Here is a 21,026-nt window from a genome sequence, read left to right on the forward strand (position 1 = left end):
GATGTATTTTTGGCAAATGTGAGATGAGGCTGTGTGTTTTTGGTTAGCAGTGGTTTTCAACTCCCCAATACTTGCTCTACAATGAATGGTAATAACCTATTAAATTCGAATAAAATGTTTGTTTTTTTTACATTAAAATTAAATTTGAGGTAGTTTTTTTTTTTGTTTTTTTTTTATTTAAACACATACTCAACAAATTCAAACATGTAAAAATAAAATAATTGTTTTATCCAACACTATTATTTTGGACTTTGAATTGTTAAAAGCACATCTGTACATTTATTGACAACTGTTTAGAATAGCACAAAAATACTACATAAAAGACAGGAATATAATACAGGAAGGAATAGCGATTTAATAACCTTTGGCCTTGCCAAGAAAGTCCTAATTTAATAATGTCGAGATCGTTTCACATCCACGTGGTCTCCAGAGTTTTTCCTCTTACGAGAAGTCCCTGCCACCTGAAGATAAGGGACAGCTTCTGGGAGACAATAGTTGCTGGTGGGGGGAGGTTGTTCCTTTAAGAGAAGAAACATTAAAAAGTATAAATACTGAAAAAAAGAATTTGATATACGGATTAATTCACTATACATGATTTTGGTTTCTTGTGAAGAGGCCCACCATTATTTAGTGATTAACCCCAGTGCTGTTTCCTATTTACACATACTTTTATAAGATAATCAGCAATGTACTCTGGCTTTAAACAGCTGACTCCTTGAGCCGCTGCCTCAGTCACATTCACTTTAGGATCTTCTGGCTTCAATTTGCTGAAGTCTGCAAACAAGTGGGTGGCGTCCTTAAACGTGGAAGGAGATTGGCCAACAAACACCTAAGGAGATACCAAAAAACACAGGTTCTGGTAATGGAAATGTTTTAATTTGCTGCTAACATGACAAAATTATATTCACAAGTTTGAAAATGAAAACTGTATGCGGTACCATTAAACAACTGACTATGTTTTTAACTTTAGGCCTTATGAAGTCTATTTATGTGATATTACAATACGGTTACATAAGAAATTACTTCTGACCAACTGAATTTCTTCTATGGTTGCCACCAGCAATTTGTTTGTAATGTCTAAACCAAACAGTGCTGTGTAGGACTCTAGTAAAAACGAAGCATGGTGCTTTTTTAGAAACTACTCTGCATTAACATTTAAATGGTAGTATATGGAAAAGCATTAACTAAATGCAAGCTGTACATGAACTACATGGTAATAGCACACCGTGCATCTAATCATAATATTTCATTATCACTACAGAATTAATGAGCTCATGCCCTAGAAGAAACGTAAAGCTCACCTTTGCGCCTCCTGATTGCAGAAGACGTCTGAATGCTGGCTCCTTTGTTTGATCAACGTTTAAGATCACTCTCCAGCCACTAAATGCTCCCTGCAGTAGTTCATAGGAAAGAAATCAAACATTTTTAAAATTATGTTACAATGTCCCCATCATTGATGTAGCCAAAAAGCTTTCCCCCCATCCTGTTATCACTTTTCTATTTCTCTCCTATTCGCTCACTCTGTCACTTCAAATCAGACTGAATCATGTGCACTCAGCATTTACTTGCTCTGAAGGTCCAATTCATTCAATACACTGATCAGCCATAACATTATGACCACTGACAGGTGAAGTGAATAACACTGGTAATCTTGTTTTCATGGCACCCATCAGTAGGTGGGATATATTAGATGGCAAGTGAACATTTCATCCTCAAATTTGAAGCAGAAAAAACGGGCAAATGTAAGGATCCGAGCAACTTTGACAAGGGCCAAATTGTCATGGCTAGACGACTGGATCAGAGCATCTCCAATACTGCAGCTCTCGTGAGGTGTTTCCAGTCTGCAGTGGTCAGTACCTAATAAAAATGGTCCAAGGAAGGAAAATCGGTGAACCGGTGACAGGGTCATGGGCGGCCAAGGTTCAGTGATACACGTGGGAGGCGAAGGCTGGCCCGTGTGGTCAAATCCAACAGACGAGCAACTGTAGGTCAAATTGCTGCGAAAGTTAATGCTGGTTCTGATAAAAAGGTGTCAGAACACACAATACATCGCAGCTTGTTGCATGAGGGGGCTGCGTAGCCACAGACCAGTCAGGGTACCCATGCTGACCCCTGTCCTCTACCAAAAGCTCCTTGGTGCCAGATACCACAGCACAAATTCAGAGGTCTAGTGGAGTCCATGCCTCGATGGGTCAGGGCTATTTTGGCAGCTAAAGGGAGACCTACACAATATTAGGCAGGTGGCCATAATGTTATGGCTGACTGGTGTAAGTTATAGATCAACTAAACAAAGATGTGAAGACAGTATGGCTGGTTTAGCACTATAGTAGATCACAGTAGATCTTGGGCTACTTACCAAAAATAATGCTGACCTGAGCAACATAATTTCCCTTCCTATATCGCTTTTATGAAAAGTAGTGAGAATGATATCAGTGTGTCATTTATGAATGATGGAAAAAGGGCACAAACAAATGCATACATGTTATACGACATTTATAGTAATGGATCTGCAGCAGTGTAAAAAGGTTAAGTAGGCTAACGGTTACCTCTCCTGTCTCCAACATATCTGTGTCTTGCTTTAATTTTTGTAATTTTTTCCTCCACCTCATTGCTGCCTCTGCCAACAGCCTTTGCTGTGGAGTAATGCTGTTCAGAGCACTGAGTATAGTACCGTTTCCCCACTCATAGTCTTCTTCCTGAACAGAACACACATAACCTTACATGACATAGATGCAGTTATATTTTTCCAGCACAAAAAATGTTGCCAAATATCCAATTTTCTTAGAAAAAAAATCAAATATAGTTTTTCTAAATAAGCAAAAGCTGATTGAGGAATTTCATTTGTAAAACAGATAAGCAATGATTTTGATAAAAACATAAAAATATGTTGCACGTGTATGGCACACCCTGATTCATTTTGTATATTAGTACACATGACCCAGCACACACAAAATAGAGTTACAAGCGGTTACACCTATAAATGCAAATTCACCAATCACAAACCAAGGATATGGTGTTTTCTTATTAAAAAGCCAATTTTGTAACTCTTCCAGACAAAAGGCAACACGTGCACATCTTACTGTATATTTTTATTTTACAGTCCGTTAATATTAATTCCTGTGCTTACTGAATTCCATGTCTCCAAAACGTACAACTTAATTACTGTCTTAAGTAACTGCAGTCTTTACATTGATTGCTAAGCCAATGCAAATGTTTAATGCTGAAACACAGAGGTTAAAATTCAGGAGTGTGGTGAACTGTAAAAGGGTAGAAAAGTCTACAGTGCAACAGTGCTAGTAAGATAAAGCTGTTCATTGTACAATAAATCCTTATGATATAGACCTGCACAAAACGCTTGGCAGCTCTGCATGCCTCCAAATACGAGCGATGCAGCACCCACTTTCCTGCGGCCATAGAGGCAAGGTACTTCTCATTTCGAAGTGGGTGTCCCACAATGATGTGCGTGCAGCTGGGGTCAAAGGATTGCTTGTCTATCACTATACCACCTGTAAAAACAGAAGGGCAGAATAAGAAAGGATTAACTTGATCATGAGGTAAGCATTTCTGAGCCAAGTACCTGCGTTACTAGTCAAATGTAAGCGATATATCTGTACTATTGCTATTGTTATTAACATTAACCCAAAAGTAGCTGTATATTTACCCCTTCAGTACAGTTTTTACCATGTAAACTATATATTTTGTTTTTTTCAAGAGAGGGATTTCTTTTGATACCAAAGTTACACGATTAGCTGAACATTTAGCATAAGTCATTTAGTAAAAACTAGATCCTCAAAATGTAACAATTTAGGTTTTGGATATATCTCAGTCATATTGAACTTTTTATATATATATATATATATATATATATATATATATTCATTATAAGGTGTGCATTACAGTTTCAAAATTGTTAAATGTTTACAAAAAATATACTTTGGTGAGTATTTGGGTTTCTTTATTCAAAGTTACAGCTGCAAACCCAGCATGTTGTAAAGCAGACAACCCATTTCTTTAGGAGCATTTTCAACACTTGTTATGCTGCCATTTGGCCACCAATCCTGACCAAAGTTGCCCATATCAACAATTCCCTGCGCTTTTTTCACCAATTCTTCTGTGTTGCATAGGATTGTTTGTACAGGTTGTGTGTTATGGCAGGAGTCTAGCCCACCCATATCTCCAGATTATGGAATTAGGTTCTGTTTTTGTATATAACAGAGCACAAGTTGGAACATGCCGGTAAATTGGGTCAAGGTGGTCTGTTAGGCCTACGCTATATGTAAAGCAGCTTAACACGCCATAGCATTTTCTATTAGATGTACTAGCATGTCCCTAAGGGCATTCTGTGTTGCCTTTTATTGACGTATATCCTTATGGTCGCTAAGAGGTTAATAGTACAACCATCCCTTGAACTAAATTCCAACTATGTACCACTAACAATAGCTCTACTTAAGCAATATGATTCTACAATAAATTGTCAGGAAAACGGCTAACCTAGTTAAACACAGTTTTACAGCATACATCACGTTACCTAGTTCCTCAATGAGTTGCCAATAATCAATGCATTCTTGAGGATTCAAGGAGGATAGCTGGAACCTGCGCTCTTTCTTTGTTTCTTCTTCAGATAGTGTTTCTGTCTGAAAAAACAGGATGGTTGGTACACATATACTACATTGTATTGTCATAAAGAGAGTTCTAGACAACCTACTAGTGTGTGTGAAATTCTTCCCTGGTGGGCAGTCAAAAAAAAAAAAAAAAAATGAAATCCAGACTAACCTTTTCTTTGGGTTGTGGAGCCACTGCTGGTTTGGCAAGCGGGAGGGCAATACTGGGTGCTTGGGGAGTAGGTATCGGGTGATCATCCTTAGTTGGAGACTGCAGGTCTGCCTCTCTATCAGGGGCTTCAGTCACAGATGTATGTTCAAGATCACAAGCCCCTGCAAACAGACACAAAGATATGTACATTATTTGGTCTACAGGTTAGTTTTACATTGACAGTCACCATCTATTCATACCATGTCTTACAGCAGACATGCTTACCTAATTCAGCTATTTCAGTGTCAGTTAAGGATTCTTTATGCTGCACATTCTCTACACTGACATGCTTCACATTAGGATGATGCTGTTCAGAGTACTGGGATGGGCTATTGGGCCACTGCAGATTGCTGGCAAGTTTAGCCCTTTCCTCTCTTGCTGTGGGATCATCCCAAACAATTTGCTCATTTTGTGATGGTTCGGTATTCAGATCTGTTATGATGGAACGTGATTGCCTAGAAGACAATGAAGGAGTGGTTCCATTACATCAGAAAGCTTCACCTTTTAATCTTTTAAAAAGGATTAAGAATGTAATAAAACATCCCAGCACAAAAAGTATTTAATGCCCATGATATTTGGAGATTTCCTTCTGATGCACATTAGAATTGTTTAAGGCTGGCCTTCCTGCATTCAGCAGTAGACAGAATCGCTGCCTGTAACAGTGCCAAGCTTTATCGCTCTAAACTCTGTAAGCAATTGATTGCTTGAAAAGCACTGGCACATGGATCACGACAGCAGGACTGCAGAGACCTGCTTCCTGATCAATCATTGTGATTGATTGGCAAGCAGGGAGATCAAAGGGTGATCTTCCATAGATACCACAACTCAGTTTGTTAGATTTCCTTAATTATTCTTTAATTATTGCGAAGTAAAAGTGTCTAGGGGTAACAACAGCTCAGTCACACAGCAATAGAACACGTACACTCAAAGAGTGTGACTGCCGAGTGCCGAAACATGCAATGTGAAAAAAAAAAATAAAAAAAAAATGTATCATCACTCACTGCAGGAGTTCCCAACTGCTTGTGGAAGCAAAGTCTCTGCATGTAGGAAGCTTCACAAAACGGGTTTCTATGACTGAGCAGCTGCACACAGGCCGAAGATCACTATAAGCAATGCCAAGTGTCAGCTGTAAAGGTGCAACGTACACCGCCACTGGACTCTGGAGCAGAGGAAATCTCCGGAGCGATGAATCTCGCTTCACTATCACTATCTGTAAGTCTGACGGACAAATCTGTGTCACGGAAGTCCCAAACGCAACAGGAAGAACCACCACCTGCTGGTTCTCACCATGACTTTAAGGGGGGAAGGTGGGCATGAAAAGCTTAACGGGAAAAAAACGGCCCCCAGGCTTCCTACGCACAGAAATTTTGCTTCCACAAGCAGTTAGGAACTCTTGTTTTATACAAAACAGTATAAAAATATCTAAAAAAAAAACCTAAAATAAATCTATGGGAATCTACAGATGTTTAGACCATTGTCAGAATGATGTTTCATGTTTTCCCCCAGATTCCCATTCTTCTTCCGTTGTCTCCAGGAGATGCCCATTTGCAGTCACATGGGGAGGTGAGTATATAGCCCAGGCACTCCTTATAAGGAGCTGTAAATTACCGTATTTGCTTGATTAGAAGACAAGGTTTTTTCCAGAGCAAATGCTCTGGAAAATACCCCTCGTCTTATAACCGGGGCCGTCTTATAATCAGACCTCAAATAGGTCTGACTATGAGACTAAGATTCAGATCCCCCGCAACGCTGCAGGGGACCTGGATCCTCCTGTCTCCCCCCCCAACTTACCGGTGCTTCTGAGTTCCTGGTGTGAAGCCAGGGCAGCATGTAGACAACTTCTGCTGCAACCGGAAGGAGGTGTGGTTGGCAGCGGGGGTTGTCTGCGTCCATCCACCTTCCCTGGCTGTCAGAGATCAGAGTTCCCAGCACCGGTGCGGGGAAATCTCTCTGACAGTCTTTAGTATTCTTAAAATTTCCAATTTTCTTTTGACTAATTGACATTTTCTGGCTGTTATTTAACTTCAAGAAATGTATTTCCACTTAACTTTTTCCACTAATGGAATGGTATATAGTTTGTGTTTTGTTTTCTCACTCTAAGCTCCCTACTTGCTGATCACAGTCATCAGGAGGCAGAGATCTGTGTACCCGCATATAATATTTACACAATAGTGAAACTATGAGGAGGATAAGAAGCACTATCATGTTTTCTTTACACTTTAAGTGCCAGGTTTAATGTAACAGCTATCTCAGGGTAAAGAGAGTCGTATAACAGCTTGCAGTGAGAAATGAGAAATAGCACATTACTTTATGTATATCATATGAAGATACCTTCGTGCTTCCAATACCCTACTTCTGCCATTACGCGTAGAACGACCTCCTTCAGGGGTGCATGGAGAGTTTTCAAAGCCAGCCCTACTCAATGACCTCTGGCCTTGGGGATTCACCATTGATGTTGCAGACATTAGCTCCTGTAATTGCCTCTGGAAATTTTCTCTCATCTCCAAAGTCTGTGTGAGAGCTGTAAATGAAAAAATATATATTTTGAACCAATATCCAATCACACCTGAGTTTTCTTACTTAGTCGTATCTGCATTGTTGTAGCCTATTCGCACACACCTCTATTTTACACCTTCTGCTAAGCTATAATTTTTCTCTCTAGATAAGAGGTGTTACACAAGTCAGCTAAACGTACCCACAACAGAGTAAGCAATACATTCATTTGGTGGAGAAAAATGTGGGCAAAAAGGATTTAACCCCTTGACTGCTGACGGCGGCATGGTGCCGTCGCTAGCAGACCCAGTCAGGTGCTAGCACTACCCTACCTTGATGGGGGTCTGTGGACCTCCATCACCACCTACCCCAGCGATCTGCCCCTCACATTGAAGGGCATCACCGGGACCACCCGATCCGGCCGGTAATGACGCGATGACGTCACCGCGCAACTTTATTGAAAACTGACAATTGTCAGTTAAAGAGGTATGGGGGCATGCTGCTTAGATGCCTGTATCTCAGGCATCTAAGCAGCTACAGACCCCCAACATATACCGTTGGTAATCGCCTTACCTTTCCAACGGTATAAGGCTTGTGAAAGAAAGAATAAAAAATATTAAGTTAAAAAATAAAAATATAAAAAAAGTTTAAAAAAATTATTTGGGGGTCTCTAAAGGCAGATAAATAAAGATCAAAGAAAGAATTCTTACCTGGGAATTCCTTTTCCTTGTCCATTTCCAAGGTGGCACATGAGAAGAGAAGGCTCCGCCTACCAGGTAGGGCAGGAAACACTATAAAAAAAGGAGACCTCCCCCTTCCTCCCCAGTGTGGTTAAAAAGAAAGACAAATAATAGCGAAACAAAAGTAAATTTAATGGGTGGGAGAAAAAGTGTGCCACCTTGGAAATGGACAAGGAAAAGGAATTCCCAGGTAAGAATTCTTTCTTTCCTTGCCATTCCAGGTGGCACATGAGAAGAATTAGCAAGATGGGGAGGGAAGGATTCCAGTCTGCAGGACACGACGACCAAATTGAGACTCGTCTGAGAGATGAAGATTCAGCCTGTAGTGCCTTACGAACGTATGAATCGACCTCCAGGTCGCTGCCTTGCAAATGAGAGACGGAGTCACCCCGGAGAGTTCAGCCCAGGAAGTCGAGACAGATCTGGTCGAGTGTGCCTTCAGGCCGGAGGGAGGTACTCTCCCCGCGGAGATGTAACATAAAGCGATTGCGTCCTTAAGCCAGTGGCTCACGGAAACCCTGGATACTGATCTGCCCTTGCGGGTCCCTGCAAAGGACAGAAAGAGAGAATTGGATTTCTTCCAGGCAGACGTACGTGAGAGATAAGACAGGATACACCTCCGCAGGTCTAGCGAGTGGAGTTCCAGCTCTTTAGGATTCTTGGGATCCGGACAGAAAGTAGGCAGGACGATCTCCTGATCCGAATGGAAAGGAGAGACTACTTTAGGGAGAAACTCTGGTGGCAAACGAAGGATAATGCAGTCCGGCAGGATCCTGAGAAAAGGTTCCACTCTGGAGAGAGCCTGGAGCTCGCTCACCCTCCTAGCGGAGGTGAGGGCTACGAGGAGGACAACCTTGTAGGTGAGCAGCTTTAGAGAGGTATCCTCTAGAGGCTCAAAAGGAGACGTGGTGAGTTGGTGCAACACGAGGTTAAGGTCCCAAGGTGGAACCGACGGACGGAGCCTAGGGCGAAGTCTACACATCCCCTTAGAAAATCTGGAGATCCAGGGATGGGAAGCCAGATTGGAGTCCAAGAAGTTGCTCAGTGCCGAAATCTGGACCTTGATAGTAGCAGGTTGTAATCCTTTATCAAAGCCGTCTTAAAAAAAATGCAGCACCTCACGGATGGATGGAGAGGATACTCCGTGCACATTGCACCAAGTGATGAACGTTTCCCAAACCTTCTGATACTTAGCAGCCGTAGTATTTTTGCGGCTGGAGAGAATAGTGTTCACCACCGATGAAGCTAATCCTTTAGAGGTCAGGATCTCCCTTTCAGAAGCCATGCTGAGAGGTTGAACCGGGAGGGATCTGGGTGGAGAACAGGACCTTGAACGAGAATATCCTTCACCTGAGGAAGAAGCATGGGCTTGTCTATGGACAAGTTGGTAAGGTCCGAGAACCAGATTCTTCGAGGCCAGAAAGGAACAACCAGGATGACTTTTTGAGGGTTTTCCCGAATTTTCCGGAGCACTCTGGAGATAAGGGGAAGCGGAGGAAAAACGTATGCAAGATCGAAATCCCAGGTCTGAGAGAGTGCTTCAAGGGCTCGGGGACGGCCGACTGGTGAAAGAGAGAAAAACTCTTTTACCTGTGTGTTCAGATGCGTGGCCATCAGGTCTATCTGAGGAGTACCCCATTTGCTCGTGATGAAGGCGAAGACCCTTTTGTTTAAGGACCATTCTCCCGGAGGTACCGAGTTTCTGCTGAGGTAATCCGCCTCCTGATTCAGTGAACCCTTGATATGAACTGCGGAGAGAGTGCAGTGACTGAACTCCGCCCATCGGCAGATCTGAGCAGTCAGGGTCTGCAGGCGTCTGCTTCTGGTGCCACCTTGCTTGGAAAGGTAGGCCACCACGGTAACGTTGTCCGAAAGGATCCTGATGGACTTGTGCCACAGAATTGGAGACCAGAACCTTAGAGCCCTCCAGACCGCAAGCAGTTCTAGAAGATTGACGTGCAGGCCTGATTCTTGAGGAGACCAGGTTCCCTGGGTAATATAGCTTCCCATGACAGCACCCCAGCCTGTCAAACTGGCGTCGGTGGAGATTACCACCCAATCTCTTGTCTGCCAAGAGAGTCCCTGTGAAAGATTCTTGGCTGACAGCCACCAACGGAGTGACTCCCGAACGAAGGGAGAAAGCCGGACCTTCTTGTGTAGGGACATCCTGGAGCGATCCCAGTGATCCAGTAAGAACTGTTGAAGAGGTCTTGCGTGAGCCAGTGCCCAGGGAACCGCCGAGATAGAGGAGGTCATTAGACCGAGCAATGACATGATGGATCTGAGGGACACTGACTCGTTCTGTAGGACCGTGTGCGTGAATTCCCTTAATCTTAGGATCGTGTCCCGCGGGAGAAAAGTCTTCTGTAGTTGTGAATCGAGGATCATTCCCAGAAAGGTCCGACGTCTGTTTGGAAGTAACTGTGACTTTAGTAAGTTTACTAGCCATCCTAGGTTGTGGAGGGTCCTGAGGGAAAACTCTAGATGGGATTGGAGCAATGATGTCGAGGCCGCTATCAGGAGCCAATCGTCCAGATATGGGACCACCTTTATGCCTTTTTGCCTCAGGAAGGCCACGACCACTGACATGAGCTTCGTGAAGATCCGTGGTGCTGAAGCAATTCTAAAAGGAAGAGCCCGAAACTGAAGATGCCAAACACCTTGAGGCAATGGAACGGCCAGACGGAGGAATCTTTGGTGGTGCTCCTTGATGAGGACATGAAGATAGGCATCCCTATAGTGACCATGAAGTCCCCCGATGAAATAATCTCTGTGGCGGACTTCAGGGATTCCATCCGGAACCTGTTGTATCTTATACAGGCATTTACCAACTGTAGGTTGATTATTAGCCTGAATTTCCCGGATGGTTTTGGCACGACAAAGACGTGGGAATAGGTTCCCTTTCCTATTTCTTGATGAGGTACCGGGACTAGAGCCTTTTCGTGAATTAAGTTGTTGAGTGTGGAGAAGAATCCCGCTCTTTTCCAAGGATCTGCGGGAGGCATGGACAGCAGGAATTTCTGGGCAGGTAGGTGAGTAAACTCCGGTACATAGCCTTGATTGATGATGCGAAGGACCCAGGGGTCTGAGGTGATCTCTTCCCAGGCATGAATGAAATCGGTTAACCTGCCCCCTACCTGAAGCCTGCTGGCGTCAGAACCTTCCTGCTTTACCGTCCCTGCCTCTGCCTCTTCCTCTCTGGAATCTACCTCTTGCATAGGGTTTTCCCCGAAAGGACTGGTAGTCTTGATTGGAGGTTGAGGGCCTGTAGGACTCCCTGTCTCTTGGAGTTCTGTAATAATTAGACCTGAAACGAGGTGGTCCTTTCCTCTGAGGTAACCAGTGCTTGTCGCCCGTGGTGGATTCTAGAATCGTGTCGAGGTCGCTGCCGAAGAGGTGGTTCCCCTGGAACGGAATGCTGCACAGCTTGTGTTTTGAGGCATTATCTGCAGACCACGACTTAAGCCAGAGAGCTCGTCTAGAAACCGCTGAAAGCGCCGTAGCTTTAGCAGATGCACGGACAGATTCAATGGAGGCATCGGAGATGAAGTCAATTGCTAAGCAGGTGTCGGACAGGTTTCTTGCGACCTGCTCAGTCCCTGGAATAGTTACAAGGTCTTCCACCGCCTGTTGGAGCCAGATTTTAATGGCTCTAGAAGTTGACGCCATCGCAATAGCTGGACGAAAGTTCGCCGCTGCTGCTTCAAAAGCCCTTTTGGCGGCATTCTCAGCCTGCCGGTCCATAGGGGACGGCCGACTGGTGAAAGAGAGAAAAACTCTTTTACCTGTGTGTTCAGATGCGTGGCCATCAGGTCTATCTGAGGAGTACCCCATTTGCTCGTGATGAAGGCGAAGACCCTTTTGTTTAAGGACCATTCTCCCGGAGGTACCGAGTTTCTGCTGAGGTAATCCGCCTCCTGATTCAGTGAACCCTTGATATGAACTGCGGAGAGAGTGCAGTGACTGAACTCCGCCCATCGGCAGATCTGAGCAGTCAGGGTCTGCAGGCGTCTGCTTCTGGTGCCACCTTGCTTGGAAAGGTAGGCCACCACGGTAACGTTGTCCGAAAGGATCCTGATGGACTTGTGCCACAGAATTGGAGACCAGAACCTTAGAGCCCTCCAGACCGCAAGCAGTTCTAGAAGATTGACGTGCAGGCCTGATTCTTGAGGAGACCAGGTTCCCTGGGTAATATAGCTTCCCATGACAGCACCCCAGCCTGTCAAACTGGCGTCGGTGGAGATTACCACCCAATCTCTTGTCTGCCAAGAGAGTCCCTGTGAAAGATTCTTGGCTGACAGCCACCAACGGAGTGACTCCCGAACGAAGGGAGAAAGCCGGACCTTCTTGTGTAGGGACATCCTGGAGCGATCCCAGTGATCCAGTAAGAACTGTTGAAGAGGTCTTGCGTGAGCCAGTGCCCAGGGAACCGCCGAGATAGAGGAGGTCATTAGACCGAGCAATGACATGATGGATCTGAGGGACACTGACTCGTTCTGTAGGACCGTGTGCGTGAATTCCCTTAATCTTAGGATCTTGTCCCGCGGGAGAAAAGTCTTCTGTAGTTGTGAATCGAGGATCATTCCCAGAAAGGTCCGACGTCTGTTTGGAAGTAACTGTGACTTTAGTAAGTTTACTAGCCATCCTAGGTTGTGGAGGGTCCTGAGGGAAAACTCTAGATGGGATTGGAGCAATGATGTCGAGGCCGCTATCAGGAGCCAATCGTCCAGATATGGGACCACCTTTATGCCTTTTTGCCTCAGGAAGGCCACGACCACTGACATGAGCTTCGTGAAGATCCGTGGTGCTGAAGCAATTCTAAAAGGAAGAGCCCGAAACTGAAGATGCCAAACACCTTGAGGCAATGGAACGGCCAGACGGAGGAATCTTTGGTGGTGCTCCTTGATGAGGACATGAAGATAGGCATCCCTATAGTGACCATGAAGTCCCCCGATGAAATAATCTCTGTGGCGGACTTCAGGGATTCCATCCGGAACCTGTTGTATCTTATACAGGCATTTACCAACTGTAGGTTGATTATTAGCCTGAATTTCCCGGATGGTTTTGGCACGACAAAGACGTGGGAATAGGTTCCCTTTCCTATTTCTTGATGAGGTACCGGGACTAGAGCCTTTTCGTGAATTAAGTTGTTGAGTGTGGAGAAGAATCCCGCTCTTTTCCAAGGATCTGCGGGAGGCATGGACAGCAGGAATTTCTGGGCAGGTAGGTGAGTAAACTCCGGTACATAGCCTTGATTGATGATGCGAAGGACCCAGGGGTCTGAGGTGATCTCTTCCCAGGCATGAATGAAATCGGTTAACCTGCCCCCTACCTGAAGCCTGCTGGCGTCAGAACCTTCCTGCTTTACCGTCCCTGCCTCTGCCTCTTCCTCTCTGGAATCTACCTCTTGCATAGGGTTTTCCCCGAAAGGACTGGTAGTCTTGATTGGAGGTTGAGGGCCTGTAGGACTCCCTGTCTCTTGGAGTTCTGTAATAATTAGACCTGAAACGAGGTGGTCCTTTCCTCTGAGGTAACCAGTGCTTGTCGCCCGTGGTGGATTCTAGAATCGTGTCGAGGTCGCTGCCGAAGAGGTGGTTCCCCTGGAACGGAATGCTGCACAGCTTGTGTTTTGAGGCATTATCTGCAGACCACGACTTAAGCCAGAGAGCTCGTCTAGAAACCGCTGAAAGCGCCGTAGCTTTAGCAGATGCACGGACAGATTCAATGGAGGCATCGGAGATGAAGTCAATTGCTAAGCAGGTGTCGGACAGGTTTCTTGCGACCTGCTCAGTCCCTGGAATAGTTACAAGGTCTTCCACCGCCTGTTGGAGCCAGATTTTAATGGCTCTAGAAGTTGACGCCATCGCAATAGCTGGACGAAAGTTCGCCGCTGCTGCTTCAAAAGCCCTTTTGGCGGCATTCTCAGCCTGCCGGTCCATAGGGTCTTTGAAATGGGACGCGTCCTCCAACGGAATGGCTGTTTTTTTCGTAGCCTTGGCTACTGCAGCGTCCACTTTCGGGACTTCCCAGGCATCAGAATTCTTACTATCGAAAGGAAACAGTTTTCTGATTCTGGAAGACGTGAAGAATCTACGGTCAGGATATCTCCACTGCTCCGTGATCATTGCAGAAAGTGAATCGTGAACTGGAAAAGTCTGCGGTTTCCTAGAGTGACCCTGAAAAGGATCTGGTTTTGAGACTGGTATGTCATCCTGTAGATTCAAAGTAGATCTGACTGCAGAGATGAGCTTCCCTGTTTCTTCGACTGGGAAGAAAAAGGTTTCCTCTTTAATTTCCCCGTCCTCATCCGAAGACTGGGGGTCATTCGACTGGTAGTCGTATTCAGAAAAAGGAGCCGAATAATCTTCCAGGGTATCTGGAAGAACATTTGGTGGACCCTGCTGGTAAGGTTGATGCTGAGGCACCGGCGCCTGAGTGGAGCTTGCCATGGCTCGAAAACAGTCAAAGGTAGACTGACGTTCCCCCTTCAACCAGGAGGTAAATTATGTTGTGGAAACTTCTTTAGGCCGAGAGCAGGAGCTGCACATTTTGGTCGTAGGGTCGTGTAGGGTCTTTTTACAGGATGAGCAGGCTTTGTGTTTCGTTTTTCCCACAGACTTCCTATGTGGGGAGACCTCAGGAGTGATGTCTGGATTTTTGTCTGACATGACTGAGGAGAAAAAACACAAAGATGTAACCACAGACAAAAAAGTAATAGGCAATGGAAATCTCCCTCCAAACCAAGAGGGAAACACCTACTTGAAAAAGCAATATACAATCCTCAGGCACAGGCAGGCACAATAGAGGAGTAGAAAATCCAATAATACAGCACAGGAACGAAGAGCAAGGAGAGATCTTACCCATTCTGGCGTTTTTGTAGAGGCATTTAGGCGCCCAGGCCCGGAAACATCATATCCGGAAATTCCCCGTCAATTGAACTCTCGTGACCCCGGACGCAGTGCCGGAAGTGATGCGGAGAGGAGATTATAAGAACGGCTGTCGTGAAACCGGCACAGCCGGCTATGGAATCCTGCTCACAGCGCCTGTTCACCGGAGCACTCTCCTGCCATGCCTCACGCTGAGGATTCCCCGGGACGGAGAGAACCGGAGCCCGGGGACGCACATCCCAGTGAGCCCCCTGGGCTGTGGGCAGCGCTTAACGAGGGCTGAGCCTCGTGTTGCCGCGATGACCGCGGAGTTACAGCCTCCGAGGCTGCCGCATAACCCTGGATCCACCGGGACCACTACCGGGTATCGGAGAGAGGACGCCCCCCCGGGGCTCCGAGAAAAAAAAAAAAAGAGAGAAGGTAAGCTTCAGCCTAACCGCTACCTGAGTAGGGCAGGAAACAACACTGGGGAGGAAGGGTGAGGTCTCCTTTTTTTATAGTGTTTCCTGCCCTACCTGGTAGGCGGAGCCTTCTCTTCTCATGTGCCACCTGGAATGGCAAGGAAATTGCCTAGAGACCCCCAAATTAAATTACCTAAACATAAACTAGTTTAACTTTAAAAAAAAAAAAATAAGTATTCTAGCTAAATGATCACTGTGGTAGCCAATGTTACCACAGTGATCATAGAGCTATGAAAAGTCACATTCCCTTTTTAAAAATGGCCGATACTAAATTTTAACCCCATGATCCCTTTGATCATGGGGTTAATTTAGCCAATGGTAGAGGGAGGCAACTTTTGAAATCTTGATGAACTGTAAATTAACTGCAAATATTATTAAAATCAGCCATTTAGCCTGTGCGGTACGTGAGTAACCATATCATCCCTGGAGCATTTTTACAGTAAAACTTATTTTATACATTTGCAAAAACTACACCCCTTGGCGCATCAAATGAGGGGCTGCATGTGTTTCTAGTACAAACCTGGAGTGCGCAAGACACAAATGAACATGCCGCTATGGTTAGAAAAAACATTTTCTAGCCGAATCGACATATTCCGTCATTATTTGTGCACTCAACTTTTGTCCTAGAAATACGTGTAGCCCCTCATTTGAAGCGCCAAGGGGTGTACTTGCTTGAAATTTGTACTTTATGTACCCTAATTTAACTTCCCAGATGTCTAGACCACTTTAACTTCAGATATGGCAGATTTGATAATCTTGTTAAAAAATTGTCTTAAAACATTTAGGGGTGATGCCTGCAATTAGACAGCTCTAGACAGCTAGGAAGTTAAATTATGGTACATAAAGTATACATTTTCAGAAACTACACCCCTTGGCGCATCAAATGAGGGGCTGCATGTATTAGTAGCACAAGACTGGAGTGCACAAGACATAAATGAACTTGTCGCTTTTAATTTAATTTTTTTTTTATTTTTAGAAGTGTGAAATTTACTTATTTGTTGTGCACGTCAGATTTGTGATACAAATACAAATAAGACCTCATTTGCTGCAGCTTGGGGTGTAGTTTCTAAAAATATATAGTTTTGTTGGCATATTTTAACATCCCGGGAAGCTAGAGCTGTTTAATTGACGGCAGCCATGCATTAAATTTAAAGATGTCTTTTGTGATAGTCTAATAAATGTAACTTTTAGCAATAAAATATAAAAAAAAAAAAACAGTCTACTGTTCTCAATTTCTGTTTATTTTAGACCGGTTACCTACTACAAATATTTAGCAACACAGCTTTTGATATTAGAGTTTAGAAAAATAAAATTACAAACTAGTTTTTATTGAGTCGGAAGTGAAAAATTACACTTTTTTCCCCATTTTTGGCTTTATTTTGCAAAACTAATGAGACATACACATATAAAAATGTATATTTGGAATCTGCTGGGTGTGTTATATATAGTTTGTATAGTTTATTCCCAAGAAATTTACTTCTAAACGCGTTTAAACGTGAGATGCACCAAAATTCCGAAAACCAGGTTAATATTGTAATATTTTGCCAATCATTTTTGAAGCTTTTTCTCCTGTACTCACTTTTGTTGCCAAGGTTTGGACATTAATGGCTGTGTGTTGAGTTATTTTGAGGGGACAGCAAATTTACAAGTTATACAGGCTGTACACTCACTACTTTACATTGTATCAGAGTGTAATTTCTTTAATGTTGTCACATGAAAAGATATACTAAAATATTTACAAAAATGTGAGGGGTGTACTCACTTTTGTGAGATACTGTGTCTTATGTCCTGTGACCACAAATTAGTTAAGGTAATTAAATATTTTACCTCCTTTCACTGTATTTGCACACAAGTCGTCTTTAGACGTGCTGATTTCACAGTTAATTGATCCAGTCTCACTATTTTCCTCATGCAACCAAAGGTCGTTCTGTAAAATAAGGTTTGAAAGAATAACCATTTGAAGTAGAATTACTGCCATATGACCTGTGTAGGAGCAAAAGTTTTATAGTTCCATGATTGTTCCATTGTATATAATTCAGCAGAGAAAATTTAAGACAAATCCAGTATCATACCTCATCTTTCTTGAGATTTGTAGTTGTTGAACGTCTGCTGTTGATTTGTGACCCATCTTGGACAGCACTTATGTCTAGACTCATTTTCGGATTGTAAGTGTGAGGATAAAGCGTCTCAGGGACTCGCCTTTGCTCATCTGCACACTGTACACAATAAAATATTATATTGAAATACATCTACAAAAAGTCTGAAAAGGTTATTTTATGGTCCTCTGCTGCATTAGATGAGACTAAACTCATCTGATCTACTATTATAACAAAAAGATCACTTTGAACGGATATACAATACATACAGCTAAGAGCCAATGTTCAGATACTACGTGGATGCCACTTCTTTCTTTCACAGATTTATATTCTCGATTTGTGTCATTTTGCCGCCCTTGATAAATAAAATGGGTTACGCTTTCATCAAAGCACCACCTGCAAGAAAAAAAATATACATTACAAATTTATCCACATACACTCCACAGTACGAACCCCTCCAAACAACATGTAGCTTCTTCAGGAAACAAAAGTTTATTTTGTTGGCGTGCATACAAGCATTTTTACCTACATTTAGAGCACATTACATCAAACTTTTATACGCACCCAAACTTTGTTGCCACTATCATACACAACTACCACCCCATGAACTCAGAATTCTTAACTTTTACTCACTCACCCAACCCGATGCACACACATACCACTCTCAGGCAAAATGATGTGGACACTCCACATATCATTTATAAAGTTGATTAATCAGTTATTTTAATTTCTCAATTAAAGATATTGTTGTAATCATGCACAGAAATGGGAAAGTCGGGGGGGCACAGAAACGTTGGGGAAATTTCTTGGAATATTGAAAGAAAATGGAGTGTGGAATATCTTCTTTTACAATGATAAATGATAAACTATGCTTATGACATGGCATTTAGGGCTGCAACCAACCATTACTTTCATAATCAATTAGTTGGCCGAGTATTTTTTTCGAGTAATCGGGGAAAAAAAAAAAAAAAAAATGCAAATTTTTCGTTTAAAATAAATGAACAAACTGTTTGTTAGAAAACCAAGCAGCAGAATGAAAAACTTAAAATTTACATTAACATGTGTCACTCATCTCTTTATCACAATGGCATTTCTCTAACCGCCTTCTTATTTTACTATGACATAATAATATAGTTTTTATTAAGCTATATATAAGAACCCAAAAGACAATATTTCTCAAACTAGGTTTTAATACCTAAAAAGTTTTACTAGTAAATATTAATTCATATGTAAACTATATTGTCTTTATTTTCCATTTATTCGCCACTCGCCCCCCCCCCGTAATGCACCGGCCCCTAGGGTTGCCACTCTGCCCCCAGACATGGGGAAAAAACCAAACAAAACAAAACTGAGAAATAGCGGAAAATAAATCCAAAATAATTGTGTCTATTGCTCCATGGCATTACAAAATTTGGCTGCCCCCAGTAATCCCATCCGAAAAAAAACCTAGTGTGTTTTTTCAAACAAATTGACAAGTCAAACCAATAAATAGAATTGCTCTAACCCAAACTCCATTATCAATTCATATGGAAAAACATAACAACTAACTTGTTGCAGAGGAATCCATTTTGATAAATATATATAGTATTTATTAGGGCTGCAACAACTAACCGATAAAATCGATAATGAAAATCGTTGACGATTTTCATTATCGATTATAAAAAGAGTTTTTTTTCCCCGAGCAAATGTTAAGAAAATACCCAATGATTTTTAAGAAAATACCCAATGATTTTTTGCAAGTTATAGGGCAATAAGTACAAGTAGTGTTTTGCTATTTCAAAACCATTTTTTCCAAATCTGGTAATTCTGCCCTCATGTGCTATTTGGGAAATCTTTAAACCCAGCCAATTCAAATGACCCCATCAAATCATATTTTTTTTTAAACTATACACTCCATGGGAATTTAACATGCCAGTATTTTAACCCTTTGCATACAATAATTTTTGTGACCATGTAGCTCTAATTTTAGTACTTGCTCTTTTATACATTTTGTTGGAACTGGACGATTCCCCTGATGGGGACATCAGTGGGAATTTTCACGTTACCAAATTTATTTTTTTAAACTGTTTTTATCTATTATTTTGTTCTTTTTTTATTAACTTTAGTAATCACATTGTGATTAGAAAGCTGAGGTCCATTGACTTGCATGGTTGAATGCAGTACGGTAATCTTTCACTTTGAGATTTGGACGGGTTTCACAATAGAAGCACGCATGGCCAACCAAAAAATGATATTGCAAAGTGGGCTGGCCCTACTTCCATCACTGCTACTTAGTGCCGATTACTGCCTGCTCTATTGCTTACCTAATCCATGCTTCCCTGTCCTCTAGTTATGTACCCAATGCCTGGAAAATAGTTAGAGTTGTCCTTATACACAGAAATGGTGATGTTGACATAGTGTCAAACTAGAGGCCTATCTCACTGCTGCCTGCCCTGTCTAAAGTCTTGGGAGAACTGTGCCCATGAGCGTATCCCAACATCTAAAAACAGAATGTACCTTATATTTGAATGCTAAGAGGAGTTGGTAAATTACGTGTTTAACCAAACCAGCATATAAGTAATTCTTTTTATTATCGTTAGCCTATGTCTATGCACAAAGGTGCAAAACGTGTCAAGTATTCTACGCTGTATACCTATACACTACATGTGGGTTTAGAATCTTATAGAAATTGAATAAATATCCCTGGGCTTCTATGGTGTTATTTTGCTTCTGTTTCTACGGACTTAATTTAGGCATGGTCCTCCTACAGGAAATTCACAGACCAAGTATTGTCTGCTGCTTCACGTATAGCACTCTGACCTCTCTCTTACTCATCTGTTGCTTTGCTGCCTACTTGGGTCTGGTATACCAGGGGTTATCAGACTACTTTTTTGTACACGCCTGCCGCTGCCTCTACCCAACCCATGAAAACTGGAATTACTTGTCTCACAGACATTTCCAAATAGATTGTAGTCGCCAATAAAAATGAATAAAAAGACCCCTGCCCTTCTTAATTTTCCACAAATAACTATTTGTGCTGTCCAAAATCAAACGTTTTCAACATTGTTCCAAGAACTATAAACACACTAAACCCATGCACAGTCCCCTGCCCTGCCTAAATTAGGAGGTTTTGCTGTTCGTGTAAATGTGCAACTTAAACCTAATTCAGGAACAGTATTTCAAGACCTAACACTTGCACAGGCACAGGCACAGTTCAATGCCTGATTTTGACAGATATTTACTGGCTTATTTTGTGTTGTCCAAAAATAAAAGGATTTGTTAATAGAAAACGTGTATTACTAAGGCACAATTTCATAGAAAAATATATTTAAATACCTGGCTGCTAAAAAAATACATCTATTACACACACACAAAAAAACACCACCTTCTATTGCAGTCCCAGTAAATCAATAAAATGAACTCTAGTTGCACAGCTTCTCCAATCCACCCCCAGTAAATTTTCTGCACTATACTACTTGACATTTAGAGTATGGTAGATAGATGAACGCCAATCGATCACGGACTCACACTTCTAACATCCGACAGTCCGTGGTTGCT

The 21,026-nt window shown here is 42.7% G+C and overlaps 1 protein-coding gene across 1 annotated transcript in view; it reads right to left on the reverse strand.

Annotated features, from left to right (window-relative positions):
- Positions 1-389: 389 nt before the first annotated feature.
- Positions 390-21,026, reverse strand: part of LOC149300705 (DNA topoisomerase 2-binding protein 1-A-like) — a 45,971-nt gene continuing 25,334 nt past the window's right edge. The window contains exons 16-32 of the mRNA XM_089484763.1: positions 17,759-17,885; positions 17,466-17,609; positions 17,221-17,320; positions 14,664-14,715; positions 13,727-14,117; positions 11,532-12,863; positions 9,636-10,668; positions 8,640-8,882; positions 7,144-7,333; positions 5,038-5,267; positions 4,770-4,934; positions 4,529-4,630; positions 3,343-3,506; positions 2,547-2,696; positions 1,302-1,391; positions 668-829; positions 390-518 (exon numbers count right to left, since the gene is read on the reverse strand). Of these exons, the coding sequence (XP_089340889.1) occupies positions 390-518; positions 668-829; positions 1,302-1,391; positions 2,547-2,696; positions 3,343-3,506; positions 4,529-4,630; positions 4,770-4,934; positions 5,038-5,267; positions 7,144-7,333; positions 8,640-8,882; positions 9,636-10,668; positions 11,532-12,863; positions 13,727-14,117; positions 14,664-14,715; positions 17,221-17,320; positions 17,466-17,609; positions 17,759-17,885 (4,804 nt within the window). The remainder of the gene's footprint in view (positions 519-667; positions 830-1,301; positions 1,392-2,546; positions 2,697-3,342; positions 3,507-4,528; positions 4,631-4,769; positions 4,935-5,037; positions 5,268-7,143; positions 7,334-8,639; positions 8,883-9,635; positions 10,669-11,531; positions 12,864-13,726; positions 14,118-14,663; positions 14,716-17,220; positions 17,321-17,465; positions 17,610-17,758; positions 17,886-21,026) is intronic.

Source organism: Sceloporus occidentalis, unplaced genomic scaffold (assembly GCF_023333645.1).
Source record: "Sceloporus occidentalis isolate IW3139 unplaced genomic scaffold, rSceOcc1.0.p SCAF_23, whole genome shotgun sequence".
Taxonomy (NCBI): Eukaryota; Metazoa; Chordata; class Lepidosauria; order Squamata; family Phrynosomatidae; genus Sceloporus; species Sceloporus occidentalis.